General features: G+C 37.0%; 3 protein-coding genes across 5 annotated transcripts; 1 reads left to right on the forward strand and 2 right to left on the reverse strand.

The window, feature by feature from the left end:
• Positions 1-1,324: 1,324 nt before the first annotated feature.
• Positions 1,325-3,865, reverse strand: LOC111324778 (FAD-linked sulfhydryl oxidase ALR). Its single transcript, XM_022928412.2, has 3 exons — positions 3,726-3,865; positions 2,641-2,876; positions 1,325-2,537 (listed from the first exon to the last, which is right to left on the reverse strand). The coding sequence occupies exons 1-3, from the start codon at positions 3,828-3,830 to the stop codon at positions 2,375-2,377; spliced, it is 504 nt and encodes a 167-aa protein (XP_022784147.1). The 5' UTR covers positions 3,831-3,865; the 3' UTR covers positions 1,325-2,374.
• A 1,799-nt stretch (positions 3,866-5,664) lies between these two features.
• On the forward strand, positions 5,665-7,548 carry LOC111324754 (neuropeptide FF receptor 1-like). Its single transcript, XM_088736640.1, has one exon. The coding sequence runs from the start codon at positions 5,822-5,824 to the stop codon at positions 6,743-6,745; it is 924 nt and encodes a 307-aa protein (XP_088592766.1). The 5' UTR covers positions 5,665-5,821; the 3' UTR covers positions 6,746-7,548.
• Positions 7,549-7,748: 200 nt separating this feature from the next.
• On the reverse strand, positions 7,749-17,050 carry LOC111324785 (pyroglutamylated RF-amide peptide receptor). 3 transcript variants are annotated; one of them, XM_088736639.1, is made up of 2 exons: positions 16,981-17,050; positions 7,749-9,334 (listed from the first exon to the last, which is right to left on the reverse strand). In XM_088736639.1, exon 2 carries the CDS (start codon positions 9,287-9,289, stop codon positions 8,357-8,359), a length of 933 nt encoding a protein of 310 aa, XP_088592765.1. In that variant the 5' UTR covers positions 9,290-9,334; positions 16,981-17,050; the 3' UTR covers positions 7,749-8,356. The 3 variants fall into 3 exon arrangements, with proteins under 3 accessions (XP_088592765.1, XP_022784152.1, XP_088592764.1); XM_022928417.2 differs by lacking the exon at positions 16,981-17,050 and adding an exon at positions 15,987-16,128; XM_088736638.1 differs by lacking the exon at positions 16,981-17,050 and adding an exon at positions 9,607-9,749.
• Between the last annotated feature and the right edge of the window lie 246 nt (positions 17,051-17,296).

Here is a 17,296-nt window from a genome sequence, read left to right on the forward strand (position 1 = left end):
AATGTCAATACAGACGAGGAAGTTCCTTCCAAAAGGAAAAAGATTGAAGATAACAAAAAGAAATATGAAACCAAGCGCGTAAGAAAATTTCAGTTGGCTTGGATGACAGAATTCGACTGGGTTTGTTATGAGCTAAAAACAAACAAAATGCACTGCTCCACTTGTCGGAAGTTTCCAGAGTTAGCAGATAAAAGCAGCCCGATGTATATAGGATGTGGGCGGATGGAGTTCAAGGATTTAGACGAGAAACTTTAACTGCCCATTCAAAAAGTCGTCGCCATGTTGTTTGCCATACGAGACTGCTGAATGACCAGAAACGGGAAGACAGCCCATTGCAAAAGATGTTGTCGCGAATAAGCCAGGAATCACAAGCTAGGCTAGAAAAACTGTTCAATACTGCCCACTATGTCGCTAAGGAAAATCTTGCCTTTCAAAATACGTCAGTATTTGTGACCTTCAGGAGAAAAATCAGGTTGACTTGGGACCTAATTACAGAAATCCTAAAGCTTGTAAAACATTCGTTTCTGCAATGGCAGATATTGAACGGAACATAATTAGAAAAGAGCTGCAAGAAGCAAGTTTCTTTTCAGTCTTGGCAGATGGGAGCACAGATTCAGGGATCATCGAGCAAAAATCTGTTTTTGTGAGATACATCGGACCAGAGGGAGTACCTAAGACTCAAATGAACAAAGGCTGATAGTTTCTAAAGAAACTGTTTGGGGCTGCGTCGGTGGGGGTAACGAAATAATTTGGATATATCAACAAAGTTGAAATGGTAAATTGGCCACCGTAACGATTACAAAAGCTGACGTTTCGAGCGTTGATGTACCAAAGATGTACCAGATGTACCAAAGGCAGAAAATGGAGCTACGTTATTGGTGGGACCATGGCAGCGAGAAAAACACGAATAAATTAGTGGAATGAAAAGCGTTCGTTGATCCCTGTGGGATTTAGACTGCCGGTTTGAAAGATGAGCTTTTGTTCAAGGGTTTTACGGCTTTCCGTGCTACCTAAGTGTAAGGAAAGACCGCAGATTGCCATATGTTGCTTAGAATGATTAGGTTACCTAATCACGCTGGAAACGTCAGCTTTTGTAATCGTTACGGTGGCCAATTTACCATTTCAACTTTGTTGATATACTTAAGACTCAGTTTGCCGACTTGGTTGATGCTTCACTCTTCAGGATCTCATGACTGTTAGTTCATCAACTAAAGGTATCAACGCTTTTGACCCAAAGCCAGCCATCAGGAACTGGTTTCTTGGTAGCAAAAGGAAAACGCACTTTGTCTCAGTATCCTCTGGACAGCTCTCAGTCATTGCAAAGTAGTAGTAGTAAACCTTTATTTAACTAGGGTAATCCCTTCAGAATACTTAAAGGTATATCTGTTATCAATAGGAGCCCTAAATTAAAAACTAACAAAAAGTTCTAAAAATAAATAATAAGAAACTAAGTAACTAAGTTAAAAATAGTACAGTATAACAATTAAAACTGATTCTTATTTAATAAATAATTATTATACACAACTGAGCCATTATAATAAAAACTTTTCTTGGAGGTCTCAGTTCTTACTGAAGGTAAGTATATAAAAGGGAACAAATCCTACTGCTAGTGGCAAAAGACTAGAACCTGAAGAAGAAGAAGAAGAAATTCTACCACCACTTCCCTAAATTTCTGAAGATGAGTCAGATGTAGAATGAACACATTGACATACACCGACAGATGTATCAAAAGAATATACCTTTATTCAATTTGTTGTGTTGAATGTTTTTATTGACTATTTAGCTTTTCACTTAACTGGGGCATGGTTGAAATAGAAAAAGGATTTTTGAAACCCTAAATTGCTGTTGCCAATTTTTTGGGACAAGTAATTTTGTGGTCTGGACAAGTAAAATACAAACTGTATTTGTCCGAAGGGACAAGTGAATTGAAAAGAAAGTTTCCTGCCCTGACTTTAAACACCAGAGGCACCAATTAAATATTTCATTTTCTAGGGTTAAAAAATTGTCTCTCCTCTATCTTTCTTATTGTAGTTCCTTTTTCTCCTGCATTATTTCTTCCCAAATTTTACTGGATCAACCAGTAAACACATGATTTATTTAATTATTTAATTATTTATTTAAAAGACATCTAGTAACAGCTTATTGGATACCATACCGGCAAAACAAACAACAAGTTGTTGTGTTATCATCTTAACTAAGATCACTGGTATTTGATTAGTTTGGTTTTACATCTGGGTAGAGTGCCACCCCTGTCCTAACAGTGGTCACTGTCCAGAGGTTATGTTACATAAATCACTTTCTATATACATCTTTTTGCAGTATTTAAGTTTTTAGACACTACTGAAAAATCATGTTATCATAATTCATATGTTGATCAGTCACATGAGCCATCTTTCCATCCATCAAGCCATCGCTCATCAACCTTTGAACAATCAAATTCTTTTTTTCCAAGCCTCCTGTTGACTTCATTGTGCATTTGGCACATCCACTGACAAAAATTGTATCTGTTACTTGTGTCAGGAGGGTGAGTTTGTAACCTAAACAAAAAAAAAAAAAAAAAAAAAAATCACAATAGACAGTGCACAATTTTTAGTCAAATGAAAGATCCAAGCTTGTTTGGCTGTGTCATATCAAATTTACCTTTCTCTGAGATGTGAAGCACAGTCTTCACAAGGATAAAATTTGGAAAATATTTTTACAAAACTGGCCATGTCATTTTGCTGTTGTTGTGAAGGATTGTCTGGATAATAAGCAGCCATTGTGTGAAGAAAATTCCATGTTGATCGACCAAGTTCTTGCCTATCAAGTGGACATTCTATGTTGGATTCATCCTGAGACGCTGAGTCATGGCTTTGAGAAGAGTTTCTGCTATTACTCTGGTAAAGGAAAAAAATTTAGAAAATGCAACTTGCAAGAAAAGACATTTCATAATGTTGGAAAGTGAAAAACAGTCATAGGGTTAAAAAAGGAAATCTGGTGGGAGAGAAGTTTAAAGGAAGGGATGACAGAAGAGGGGTGACAGGAAAAAAGAGGTGGGGGGATGGGTGAATTTGGGACAGGAGTGTGTGTCAGAGAGGGATGATGGGGAGCAAGGAAACCAGAAAGGATGTCAGGAGGTCAGGGGAGAGAAACAAGAGGTTATTGATCAACTATACCTTCTGACATCAGAGACCATGAGAGCCTTAAAACAACAAGTTGGAGGTGGTATGGTACATGTTTATACCTCATGTAGCATGAAAAGGGAAAAACATACTGATTAATGCTGTCATGCATCTTTTTAACAGGTCTTAACAGTAGTTTCTTACCAATGGTTGTGACTATGCTTGACTGGATAATAACTGTTCACTATCCTTGGAAATATCAATAAGTACCCGACGGCGATTTGAGATGAGGCCGTTATTTCTCGCAAAAATAAAAAATAACCCCCTTTATGCATACGCTCTTATAATACTTTAGAAACGCTTTTGGTGAATGGAAATAGCTCCTGATGACAATTTCGTTAAAAATGAAACTTTAGCGACAACTCGAGGTTTCTTAGAAGAGCTTATCATTGCCACATAAAATATGGGGCAATTGAAAAATATTTGTGCGTGTAATTCCAATTCCATGATGCAACCCTGCTGGCCGGCGTAACATAATTTTCTCATTAACGTCGAAAGATGTTCTTCTATCAAATATTTTGTGGTACTGGTTCTCTTAATTTTGTAACATCCTTAAGAACTCACCGTAGCACTTATGTTTCTTTTCCCTTGATTCATCCATGATTTGAAATCCGTACATGCACGGCAGGGCTTTTTAGGATGTAGAGGAGACATATCTTGGTCCGCCATCTTGACATAAATTAACAATACGTCATGTAAGAGAGCATGACACAACACTAACTTACAATATTTGGGCGCCCGCGTTCCTTAGTGTTAGTGTAACTTTCTCGACCCTTTCGTGGCCACGCTGTAACAGAGGTTTCCGATAAATCGTTGAACTGGCTCCATGGCTTCCACGATAAGGTCACTATCCTTAGTTTGCTTTTTAAGTTTACATAACACTATTAACCCCACAAATTGTTAGCCTTTCAGTTTAACACCGTAGTCAGTCTCGATCAGAATATATGTCACGTGAGGCTAACAGAGCAAGTGACCAACATATCACAGCCTTCATCCACAAATATCATTTCATCCTTTTTTTTTTCGTCGAGTGTAAGGCGACAAAATTTACTGCGTTTTTGTACGCATGCCATTTTGCACATCAGCCAGCGTCAATTTCGCGTCAGCCAACCTCAATTTTAACAAACTAAACTAAAATCTCAAAAGGTTCGATAATTTGTTATTTTTTGAAATGTTGATGACGTCTCTTGAAAACCAAGACTACGTGCAAAGGTGTATTTGTCAAACGATGTGAACTAAACGTAGATACGTGGGAGGAGTCTGTGGTAAGAGTGGAAGCAATTTCTGTGAAGAAGTAATTCAAGGCGTTCATGCCCCCTCACATCCTATTTTTTGCACTTTTAAGCACTGCCGCGCGATGACGTTTAATTTGAGGCAGTGAATGTGTCTGAAAATTCTAGGAAATCTGATACATCACGATATAACCGCACGTATAACAGCATTTTCTCCTACTGCATCAGTCAGTAATAGACCTTATCATGAAAAATCTTATTATGCGCCATTAAAAGCTTCCCGTCGTTTCTGCAATTACTTTCAGGATAAACTTAAGCTCTTCTCATATGGAAAATAATGATTCAACTGAACCCAGTCACCTTAACTCGTAGATAAACTCGCTATTTTTCTCTTTTTCTAGAATGAAATTGATATTAAGCAAACATTATTTAACACCTCCGGCAAAATAGGGAAAGCAGAAGTCACTTCTTTGTAAATTATAAAAAGCAAATGATAAAAGCGTTTTAAGGGCGGATTTAACGCAAGCATTCGAATGACAACCGAGATAAACATTTTCCGCAGTGCAAATTAAAAAGACTTTCAATTGTCTGTACACTAGCAGCCGACAGCGACAGGCTGACGCAATGACCATTTACGTTCGAAACTGATATGCATCGGCAAAATAAGGGATGTTTCAGAAATGGCCAGCCTGTATATGGTTTTATGATAACTATCTTCTCCTTACTCAGGCAGGCGCCTTGTAAACGGCGGCGTTTTCAACACATGCATATTTTTTTTTTTTTCATGCTCAAGTTTAACCACATAAATGACTTTAGTTACCCAAAATAAGGAAACCATTAATTAATTTGACATCTTTTCTTCAAATACTCGTTTAATGTAAACATAATTCACAAATGATTTAGGTAGTATCCGTTTAGCTTGTTTCTTTTTTAGAAAAGTGACGTCACAAGGACGTGAGACATTTTTCAATTTCCCCGCGGCAGCCGATGATTTACTTATGAAGATCTTTTCCAAACTATCAACGAAATGAAAAGCTGAACAAAACTTTGGACCTATCCGGCGTGTGTTAAAAGCCCGTATAACCCTGTTACTGGACATCAGCTCTCATTCAGGATCAGTTTTATATTGACGAGTCTGCGAGCTTGATAGATAGCTAAGATAACAGAAATGTCTTCGCGTTCTGTAAACTACATTTAATAGTTATCCTATCTGCATTTCCTTATTCACGGGTTGTATATCATTACGGATAATTCATCTCTAAATTGTTTCACAACTTATTTTGTGGGCGTAGAACACATTGTAGTAATAATGTGCTCGTAGGTTTGTGAGCTCGGCAGCGCCGATAAGAACGTGACTTGGCGAACGCTATTACGAGCAGAAACGATTTATAAACCGAAAATACTGATCACGATTCGTAAAGCCCCACAATGGAGAAGAACCTAAAATGGTGGACCGAGGTTGCAGTTATCATAACAGTATTCGTAATAGGGATTGTAGGAAACGTATTTGTTCTTATCATAGTTCACAAGAGAAATGCGAGAAGGACAATCCATGGAATGTTTGTGACGAGTCTGGCCATTGCAGATCTGGTTTTGCTGTGTTTTGACACGCCTGTTTCCATTTTACAACACTTAAGCGTCCATATGTCTGAAACTTATAATTGCAGAGTACATCTGACTGTTGTTACAACTGGATACAATGCAGGGCTTTACACCATCACATCTATGGCGATTTACCGTTGCCATATTGTAACAAATCCGTGGAAACCAAAGCTGAAAAAAAGAGGTGCATTAATATGGGTGTCATTCGTGTGGCTGGCTGCTTTTATTGTAGTTATTCCACTTATTGTTGTTAGTAAAATAGCAGACAATGGAAAGTGTGAAGAAGATTGGAATTCCCTTTCTCATCGCAAGGCATACACTGCCTCCCTCCTCACAGCACAGTATATTTTACCGCTGCTGATGACAGCCATTTGCTACATACGAATATGGCTTTTTATGAGAAATCGTCCGGTGTTGCCCAGAAACAGCAATTTATTGACGGACAGACAAATGTCAGGAGAAGAAAATACAAGAGAGAGTATGATAATTCTGAAAACCGTAGCAATAATTGTTTTCTTGTTCTCGGTATTTTTATTACCAAATCAAGTAGCTTGGATGCTGTTGGATTTCAGAAATGTCTCCTATGAAGAGCTCTGGTTTGTTGCAGATATACTAACAAGGGCGCATAGCTGTTTAAACCCAATTGTGTATGGAGTCATGAACAAACAGTACCGTCGTAGTTATGTCACGTTTTTATCGCGCATCTTCTGCTGTAGTCGCGTGCCACGTATCGCGCAGACCCCAACTTAAATGCTAGACACGCAGGCCAAATGAGTGTGCATGCTTGAAACGCGCTTAAATTTTTACGCGTGAAGGAGAAATAACATAATGGCAGCATTTTTAAAATTCCTATTTTTTGCTTTCATTTTGGAAGGATAAGCTCAAACGAAAACACATAGGGTTGCTGTTTTCAGAAAAGTTTCTGTGGAGCCTCTTCCGTGACATATCTCACTGAAAAAAATAAATAAATAAATAAATAAATGACAGGTGCTAATTTAGAGACTGAAGAAGACCATCTTTAACATGGTTAGGAAGTTCTAAGTGACTGTGATCGCTTTAGTGATAATTAAAACATTGCTTTCCATAAGAACAAACTCCATTGAATTGTCCGCTTGTTCAATATAGTCATTCATTTGCGCTCGGCAGGCGCCACAAATTTAGCCGAGCGTATAAATAAAAACTTTGTCGTCAAATTTGGTATGATTTCCAACACGTACATAATGTTTGTTTAGTTAAATCCGATATTAATATCTGTTATTTCTTTAACTTTTCGAATCAAATTTATTTATCGATTTTTATTCATTTCTGTTACATCTGTTGAAGGGCTAATTTTGAAAATGTTAACATTAAGTATTAACAAAAGCCTGAATACGCAAGTTGTAACCATATTTCAGCAACTTTCATGAAATCATTTCTATGAAAGTTGCATTGAGCTCTAAGGAGTCCCTAGTCATATCTCAATGTTTAAGTTTTGGTTTTCTTGTTTCATAAGGAATATGGCGCTCCTTTCACTAATCGTACTGAAGAAATCGTGCCGAATAAATTATGCTGAATGAAGAAGAATGTAAGATAACTGAACATTTTCATGAGATTCTTCTTCCCTTTCACTTTATTGGAGGAAGGGCATGGCATTCATTACAAATAAATTGTTTTAAACCCCGGATGTGGATTGATTCTCTGAAATGGATAAGCGTTTCGATTTAATGAAATACAAAGGAGCTTAGGAATGCATAGCAAGGAGTTCCCTTACAAATAGATTGATAAATATTTAATACTTGATATCTTTTCATGAACTTGGTATTTAAAATATATTACTTCGTCGCTGAATACTATAACCTCTCGCCTCAGTCCCTACGCTGACGGGCTGCCAATTTTCTTGGTTGACATTTTTCTTAAACCAGTTTGAAACGAGAGATTTGAATAAATGCAAAAGATAACTTTTCCGACAGTTCTACCTTTTAACATCTTGCTGAGCTTAGTGGAACTCAAATCATTTTTTAAATTGATTCCAATCTTTTCTCCTGGCTCAACACCGTTAAGTCGAGATCAAGTCGGTAAATTACGGTCTATGGACTTGTTTTAGCACACAATCAGATTTCACATTACAACTTATCATTCATGATCAATGAGATAAAATTCTTATAATAGCTGTACAGTATGACTACATGCTAAATTTCGAATCTAAAACAATGTCCTTGGAAAGACATTTAGGGACGACTTCTCTTAGTTCATGACCTCATGGATAATGTAAGTTTTCATTTTTCCTTTGAGATTTTGCAGGTGAGAAACCTATCTTCAGTTCTGTGTGAGAATTTTTCTGTTTCCGGGAGCCTCATGGTTCCTTTCAGTGTGCTCGAAATCCTAGGCGGGTCCTACAGTTGCAGTGCGCCGCATCGAACATGGAGAAAGCAAAAGTAACTTGACACATCTCCTAAACTGTCTGCTCTGAAAACAGTAGATTATTGGATTAACAGCAGAGTTTAAAGTTACTAGGACAACGGTTGTCGTGTGAACTATGTCACCTTGAGAGTTCAACCCATAGAAATCAAGGACGTAGGCAATGAGATTGGGAAGCCAACATACTGCGCAGACAACTGTCACGGTCAGGACCATTTTCGTGACACGTTTGCGTGACTTGATGACGGCGCGCTGTGACTGTTCTACCGGTTGCGAAGTTGTGACCCAGAGTTTAAAAACCACTCGGCTGTAAAGAAGCGTCATAATAGTCAGCGGTAAAATGCCAACAACAATGAGCCATCCAAGGCTGTAAGCATTTAAATACCAGCCAAAAGGCCAGTTCTCCAGGCAAAAATCTAATTCCTCGTCATATTTCACCAACACAAATACAGGAAGATTCCAGAGGATTGAAGACAGCCAACAGGCAGGTATGATGAATTTAAGTTTGGCCTTTGTAATGCGTCTTTTCTCATCGTGCGGGTACAACACCGCAAAGTATCTTTCAACTGCAACAGCAATCAGTGATACCACTGAGACCACGCCCCCTGTCCATAACAGGTTCCCTCCAGTTACGAACTTGCAGAGGTAGTCCCCGGTGTGCCCCGTGGGGTGTTGGTACGTGTGAATTAGGATATACCGGGGGATCACAAAAATAGCTACCACCATATCGGCGCAGGCGAGATTCACCAGCAAATAGTTCATGGCGCTTCTCATTAAACGGTTTCGCAGAACAACAAGACAGACCAGCAAGTTACCAACTAGAGTGATGAACACAAGAAACGAGAAGGCCACACGAAGGCTGATTTCTGCTGCTTCTGTGTAAGTGAACAGTGACATGGTGTCTCTGGAACCAATTCTATGCTGAAGGAGAGCAAATCAGGTCTGAAAATCACAAGGAAAGAAATGGTTAATAATGTTTTGCCTGAGTGTGAAGATTATTCAAGGTTAAGTAAATCATAGGTTTTAGTGAGTTCTGTTTTGTTAGGCCTGCGCAGGCTTGTCGATTCTTGGAGTAATTAACATCAAGAGAGGTTAATCCTCTGTTGTTAGCAAACGCTATTCTGCTGTAACGAGTCGTGAAAGGCATCACATTGGGCTTATAAGAGATGATCTCCCTAAGATACTCTAGAAAAAGTCAGGATAAGGAAACTTACGCTTAAAATAAGGTTGTGCGCCATCTGCCGTCTGCGTTTAGAATAAAATGTCAACTCATGAGCTAGTATCTTTTCCCAAAGTCGGTAATACAAATAATGATCAATTGATGTTTTACACAAAAATTAAACCGCCTTTTTCTCGAGAACACGTTTATACGTAATCCGTCAAATAATTACTATATCTTTTCCTTCGATCACAACATTTGAGCAGCTATTAAAATCTCTTTATTGATGAAAGATGCTTGAACTTTACTGCTATAAAGGGCAAAGTTTTAGCATTCTAAGAAGTGAGACGTTTGAAAAAGCAATACTTTTTTCAAACATTAATATAATAAACGAGCTTTGTAAGGCACCAGTTCTTTGAAATATTACCAAAGCAAATATTAATGAACCATTGATGAAGAAGTCTCAATTTAAGGTTGAAAAAAAAAACTGTCTGCTCCTGCCTATAATCAACTGAAGACCAACGAGGTCGTGGACTTGGAGACATCATATCATTCTACCGTGACGATCTCTGGAAGTATTTAATACAATTCAAATTTGAACAATCAAATAAATATTATCCAAAGAAGAATATCAGTAATGATCAGAAATATAAGTGTCTCTTTATTAAGGCTTTCTTAACTGAAAGTATCTTAGGATAGGATAGGATAATTTATTTAATGTCAAAAAATACAAAGAGGGTGGTCTCCCAATCCCCCGAGCCAGAGGCTCATGATAATTGTGTCTGACAATATAAAAGAAAGCTAGAATTGTAATAGCACCGACTAAATTAGAAATAATGTATATCTAAAAAGAAAAAAAACAATCAAAGGCAACCACTGTATTGACAGCCGATAAATTTTAACTTAGTTAAAAGTCTCCAGAAGGATGATGGATGATGCATTAGATGCATTTTTTACAGCAGATGGTAACTGGTTCCAATAATTACAACCGTGCCTATCGCTAGAATATCTCAAATCATATCAAAATGCAAAAAGGCTAATGAAATCTTAATTCCAGACATTTGGTTGTAAAGGCTGATAGTTTCTAAAGAAACTGTTTGGGGCTGCGTCGATGGGGGTAACGAAATAATTTGGATCATGATCAATAAAGTTGAAATGGTAAATTGGCCACCGTAACGATTACAAAAGCTGACGTTTCGAGCGTTAGACCTTCGTCCGAGCGTAAATTTGGTTGTAAACTTTGTCAACTTCATAAAGGATTTAGGATCTGGAAGCAATACGTTTAGGGGAAAACCAAACTTAAGTCGTATCAGTCAGTGGCATCGATCTTCGTCAATAGTAGTGTGGATTATAATTTAAGGAAGAATGATTCTCTCGACCTGGTCAGCATGCATAGTAGAACAAATATTTTTAAATATAGCTTTTTTATCCGTATTGTTAATGAATGGAATAGTCTTCCTAATAATATAAAGGATTCTGTCAGTATTTCTAGCCTTAAACATAAAGTTACTTAATTTTTTGGTAATACTTAGAATTTCAGATTTAATTCAATCTAATATTTTTATATCAAATTTTATACTCTGATAATTGTTTGTTTCTTAATATTATAGATATATTTTGTTAGCTTACTGGTGAGCATCCCTCGTATGCTGTCTAGGACGCTTTTGGATGCTGCCTCTTATTTATCTATTTATTATTTATTTATTTAGAAATTTAGATCTGGAGAAACTGTAATAAAAAATTAAATTAATTCAAACACATATTCTATATCCTTCTTTGTAGTGTTATATAATCTGTATCAAATTCATGGAAATGAAAAGGAGGTCATTTTCGTTCTTTCCAGTCTTTTATTTGATGTGTTTTTGTAGTTCTGTTTTTAATGCAGCCCTTATTAGCACAGAGAGACCTAGTAACTTTTTATAACCGCGTTAAAAAGGATGAAATATGCCTGCCTGCATGAATGGTTTCTTTAGAAACCGTAGCCTCGAGATCCTGACAACAACCTGATATAGGACCGTGGGTCGTATGCGTCAAGGTTGACTCAGTATGGAATACAAGGCCTACTTTAGCCGATGGAAAAGCTAAGTGTCTGTCCAGAACACTCCATCACATATCAGCGAGCAGATGCAAAGTTTATTTAACTTTTGAAGTGACGGTTAAGGATCCAGTCAGAAAACCTGTTATCTCTTCGCCGAGGCCAAATTAAAATGAAACTAAAGTGGATACGTGTAACCTTTGACTTGAACCAAGAATATTCGCACATGCGTTTGTTATACTTCAGTATCAGGAGCCAACACTCCTGTATCTGGGCGACTTTCTTTTGCTATTATCCATGAATTTAATCCAAAACTGGCTTGAAGAGGCACAAGTCACAGTAATAAAACATAACTTGACCCGATATTGCACTAACGCTAAAGTTTTGATTTCTATATGTACTAAACGCTAGTAGGCTTTCATAGATAAACAATGAACATTTTTCTAACGTGTAACACCGAGTTTTTAATCACTAAAAGCTACAAACGGAGTCGCTGAAAACAAAAGACTTTCAGCTGGTCGCAACAGAAATTGACCGGGAACGATAAACGCCGTTTCAAGCTCCTCATATATTGCCCCTGAAAAAGAAGACAGAACGCCGCAAAACCACAGCCGTCTCTCTGCTTCTCAGAGATAAAAACGTTTACAAATTTCTGAGTCAATTTTTCCGGCGACTCCAGGTTTTTATCAGGTAAAAGTTTGACTCGTCAAAATGAAAAGTGAATGAGACCTCTTCAGAGTCTCGGTAGATAATATTTCGATTCTTCAAAACAGCACATGGGGAAAGATTTCATTCGTTTGCAAATGTACTGGTTGAAAACAAAATTCTAACGTGCCATCCCGGCACGGTCTCGTAAAAAATTTCGAGAGCTCTTCTTGTAAAGCACCCACTCTCTTAATAAAGGGAGCCTCTTAAGAAAGCATTCTCCTTAAATAAAGTTTTTTATATATCCTTTCGTCTCCAAAAATAACAAAAAAAAGCAGTTTGTCCTCTAGCACTATCAACACGTTTTAAGAAAGATAGGTGATGTGAAGAAGAAGAATATCAAATGGGGGAAAACGTTTTAATTTAGCACCAGGTTCTTAGAGATGATAGGTTTAAGGCATGCATGGTAGACAATGTTGAGAATTATATATTGATCTTGTGAATCAAAAGATGGGCAAACTGTATATTAATTAAGTTGCACTCATTGTATTTAGAGTCACAATGTGGTTAACCATTAGCCGTAAAACGGCGAAAAAGTTTAGCCGTTCAGCGTAATAATGAACAAATTTTAACCGACAATCGGTAAAGGAGGTTAATCGTAAAAGTATTAGCCGTAAAATGGCCAAAATTTAAATAATAAGCCGTAAGAGCCATCAGCTCACCAAGCCCCTCTATATTGTGTTTCCTATATTTTGCAAAGTGTTTCTTCAATTATCTACCCAAACTTTAGTCGCCATAGACTATATCCTCACTTCATAGCTACGAAATTACTTTCATAAGAGGTCTCCAGATATTGCAACTAAACGTCGTGTTACGCTTGGTATTTTTCAGGTGATGTAAGAGATGACAACAATGTAGACTGAGGTAAGACGAGTTTGGTTGGATTTCGCTACTGAACGCGGATTATATCCCACGCACGTGTCCCGAGGTAAACATCCCATGAAACTTCAGTGATTTTAAAATGAAAGCATTCTGATGAAAACAAAAGCAAATAAACCACGAGCCTAAGAAACTGAAAAGAAAAGACGAAAGGAGAGTATATGGAAGAAATAACTTCTTTCTTAATTCCGTCAGAACTCACTTTTCGAAAAGCAGGTTCACACAGCCGGGTGACAACTGAGAGCGTGCTGGGGCTGCGGTACTTTCTTATTTCTCGTCAAAAAGACATTTTGGAAAGTAATACAATCAACGATTTTTAACTCAACAACGATCTAGAGAAACATAGTAATTTTTCCACAGACCGTCGCAGCTTTTCTCAAAACTTGGTGCTTACAATTACTCCTTTACGTGTTAGTCTTAAAACTTAAAAATGATCAGTGAACTCTGAGTCCAAAGCTGCCGGGTTACGGTCCCAGCTAATGGGCGAGATGTCACGGTCTTGATCTGATATTGGTTTACAACTAAACAGAATGAAACTAAGCTATTGACGTCACAACCTCTTTTTTTGTAATTTTTGTACTCATCACCCTCGCGTTCACACACTGAATAGTGATTTACATATTTTTTCGTCCCTTTACCTTCTAAACTTGTATCTGCATGTCGAACTCAATATTGCTCCTTTCTATATTTTTCTGTCTTAAAAATGAATAATTGAAGGTTTTATGGATTTTGACAGCGCCGTTGTTCTGCGGTTTAGTCTGACCAAGTTGGAAGTATTCAGCGAGCGCTTCAGTGTCTCTTGTATAGAAACCGACATATAATTATGGATTCAAGGCACAGAATATTACATTACAGAATAGGTGTTGGCTATTTGATTTTGATTTATCCAGTTTAATGTAACGATCTTCAGACGAGTTTACTGTATATTTGCTCAAAAACCTCAGCGCACACTTTTCAAGGTTGTTTTTTTTCTTAATTTTTACTTGTTACTTTTGGTTTAAATTTTTCCATTTTGACGTTCTTATCATTAAAGTAATATTTCAAAATCACGACATCTGACTCATCATATGCTTTCGTGTCGACTTTTTAATGGGAGAAAATGAAAGTCATGTCTAAAGACTACCAGCCGAGTCGTTGTCTAATTACGAAGTGACGTAGTCGGTATTGAACCGAAATACCAATATTATTGTGGTTTCAAATTGGCACGACAAGCAAATATTTGCTCCTCATAGCGTGCTCTGTTTAAGAATTTTCGGACTTCATTGTATTTTTGTGCGAAATGCTAAAACTTGTTTCTCTGCTTATTTTGGTGCTACTAGCGCCAAATGACAAATATGACATAAATAAATCTTATTGGATCTTAGCTCATAAGAACGGAGTTTTCAGCGTTGGTGACATATTTTTTACGCCCTTTCCGTTTCCGTTGGTACGACTCTGTTCGTGGAGGGCATATGATCACTGATGAGTTATTTTCTTAAAAAAAAAAAAAAAATTGCAGATTTAGAGCCTTTTTTAACCCAGATAACTGAGTCATCAACCATTTTTACACCACTGTTACGTTTTTCGTTGCCCTTCGCTCCCGCACGACAAACTGTTTCTGATTAGAAAGGAAATAAAAAGGTTATCCGGAATCCCCTGTCTCGAAACGATGCATGAATAGAAAGGAATAAAGGCTGATAGTTTCGAAAGAAACTGTTTGGGGCTGCGTCGGTGGGAGTAACGAAATAATTTGGATATATCAACAAAGTTGAAATGGTAAATTGGCCACCGTAATGATTACAAAAGCTGACGTTTCGAGCGTTAGCCCTTCGTGCTAAGCGAAATCTTGATTCTTGTTGTGGTTCAATTTCACCTTTCCACATAATTCAATTTGTCAATACTTTCTTTTATGCATACATAGAGGCAAACTCATTAAGCATCAAATAAACAATATTTCAACACTAGGTGTACTGTGATAAAAGCTCGGTCAAAGCTGAACTTATAACAGCTGGAAATAGTTTTAGTCAGGTTTTCGTTAATATTTTTGCAACTGAAAATTACAAAATTACAAAATCTGGCTTCTAGACAAACTTTCAACATCATGGAATTTACTTCCTTTATCATAAATCGTTTACCTATGAAAGAATCGCCGGGTTGTTGCTCGTTAACACTCGCATGGCTGACTTTGTTAATTAACTTCTCACTGAGGAAAATTTAGATTAAAAGCGAAGTTGTGAATATTCCTTCAACTTCTGAGACAACATCAATTCATTAGAGGAACGGCCGTGTACACTTTAAAATTGACTATACCTTTAACTCAATTATAACTGGTATCTTTTCTTGTTATTTTTTAATGTATTTAGTTAAATTCCAGCTGTAATACTTCGTCTTTAATGGCTGTGAGCGATACAAAACTGATTTCAAGCTCGAAAAACGTTGAAAGGGAAAACTTATTGGTTTAGATAAACGAAAGGTTTTTGATGCACCCCAATTTCAAGATTATGAATGCTGAAAGTATTCTTGGCTACATCTGCTTTAATCGGCACTCGAGCTTCAGTTGCATGTTGCGGGAATTCATGATATTCGCATATCAAAATTGAAGGAAACATTTAAGTTACAAACTTAATTTCGATTATGAAATGAAATTATTCGAAAGAAAAATAAAAAAAGAAGTAGAGTGTTCCGAAGACAGCTGAGTCGAGGAGACTTGATACTCGGTACTAGACAATAACAATAGCGATTCTGAGCTTTCTGTCGTAACTCGGCAATCTCACCCACAATTGATCGTTCATTTGTACCTTGATCTGGCTCTTCTACAAATAATAGTCCTTACTTACCTTTATCAGAGAGTTTGTTAGAAACGATGTCAGGAAATTCACTAAATGAGACCATAGAAAAATGCCGCCATTTAAAAACAGTTTCGTTCTCAACAAACGTTTGTCTTACGTGTAAGCAGCACCGAAATCATTACAACTTTGAATATCCTGGCTGTTTAATAGAGCATTAAATTTATTCATTATATTTATTTATTCTCGTTTCAAACTCGACATGGTGTGAACAATTTAGTAAAGAGCGGAAAAACAGTTCAAATAATGTTCAATTGCTTCAGCGTGATTAGAATAATCCAGTTCATTCTCTGGCTAAATTACTTCCTGTGAATCTGAACAAATTTTTTTAGCAAGATTATAATGGTACGTTTCAATGTGTTTATCATTTGAGCGTATCAGTGATCCGGAAGTCTGAAAGTTCTTTATCGAGCTAAAACGTCGGGTAAAAGACAAAAAAACGCCGAATTTCACAAAGGCTTTTTTGTCTATACTTTCCAACTCAAGTTTGGCTATTTGGAATTCGATAGCTTTGAGAATTAAAAAAACTCTAATTTCCCATATAAATAAAATCTACGTTCAGTGCATAACTGGAAACCGTTCGTAGTGGAAAATCAAAGCTTTAAACAAATTTATACCAATTTGTTTAGTTTAACATTAAGCCTTGATTTTTTATAGTTGTAGGCATAACAATAACCTATTAAAATTATAGTAAAATTAGCGCTTTATAGTTTGTCTTCTATGGGAATAAACACTTGAATCCTTATTTAGAATCCAGAAATTATTATTTCAGTGCTTGACGGAGAAAAGAAGATAAACAGGTCGACTTTATTGGAGAGAATCCTTCTTATTAGATCGGGGTCAGAAATAAATTAAGTACTTGAGCGATTTTTTTTTTGACAATTAACGGTGAAAATTTCCTTTGATCTTTTGTTTGATTGACGTAGCTTATTATTTTTTTTTTTCAAATGGTTCTCTAACCCATACATACAAATAATTAATCTACCTCGAATGTTGACTCAGTTGCGTCCACGCAGTTGCTGATTCCCAAGCGAAGCCTTTGTAAACTGCGAAGAAACTTTAAATTAACATGAAATTAACTGGGAAAACTTTTCGACTGAAAAGTGTCCTATCAGAGTGGGCTTGTTTACAAAGAACGTGAAGGGAATATTGATGATAGAGAAATGTTTGTCATTGCGCGAAATGCCCAGCGTGCAAGTCGGAAATGTACTGAGAAGTAAATTGAACCAGCTCGCTGCTATCAACTGAATTTCGGAAAACATTAAAGAAGAGGAACTCATTTGCTTGCGGCCTTGGTTGAG

The sequence above is a fragment of the Stylophora pistillata genome, chromosome 10 (genome assembly GCF_964205215.1).
Source record: "Stylophora pistillata chromosome 10, jaStyPist1.2, whole genome shotgun sequence".
NCBI lineage: Eukaryota > Metazoa > Cnidaria > Anthozoa > Scleractinia > Pocilloporidae > Stylophora > Stylophora pistillata.

Bases quoted from the DNA above. Each gene is read 5' to 3' on its own strand.
- LOC111324754 (XM_088736640.1), top strand. From the start codon at position 5,822: ATGGAGAAGAACCTAAAATGGTGGACCGAGGTTGCAGTTATCATAACA.
- LOC111324778 (XM_022928412.2), bottom strand. From the start codon at position 3,830: ATGGCGGACCAAGATATGTCTCCTCTACATCCTAAAAAGCCCTGCCGT. The intron at 2,877-3,725 runs GTGAGTTCTTAA...TTCCTTTACCAG, and splicing joins AAAGAAACATAAGTGCTACG to AGTAATAGCAGAAACTCTTC. The intron at 2,538-2,640 runs GTAAATTTGATA...TTTTTTGTTTAG, and splicing joins GCTTCACATCTCAGAGAAAG to GTTACAAACTCACCCTCCTG.
- LOC111324785 (XM_088736639.1), bottom strand. From the start codon at position 9,289: ATGTCACTGTTCACTTACACAGAAGCAGCAGAAATCAGCCTTCGTGTG.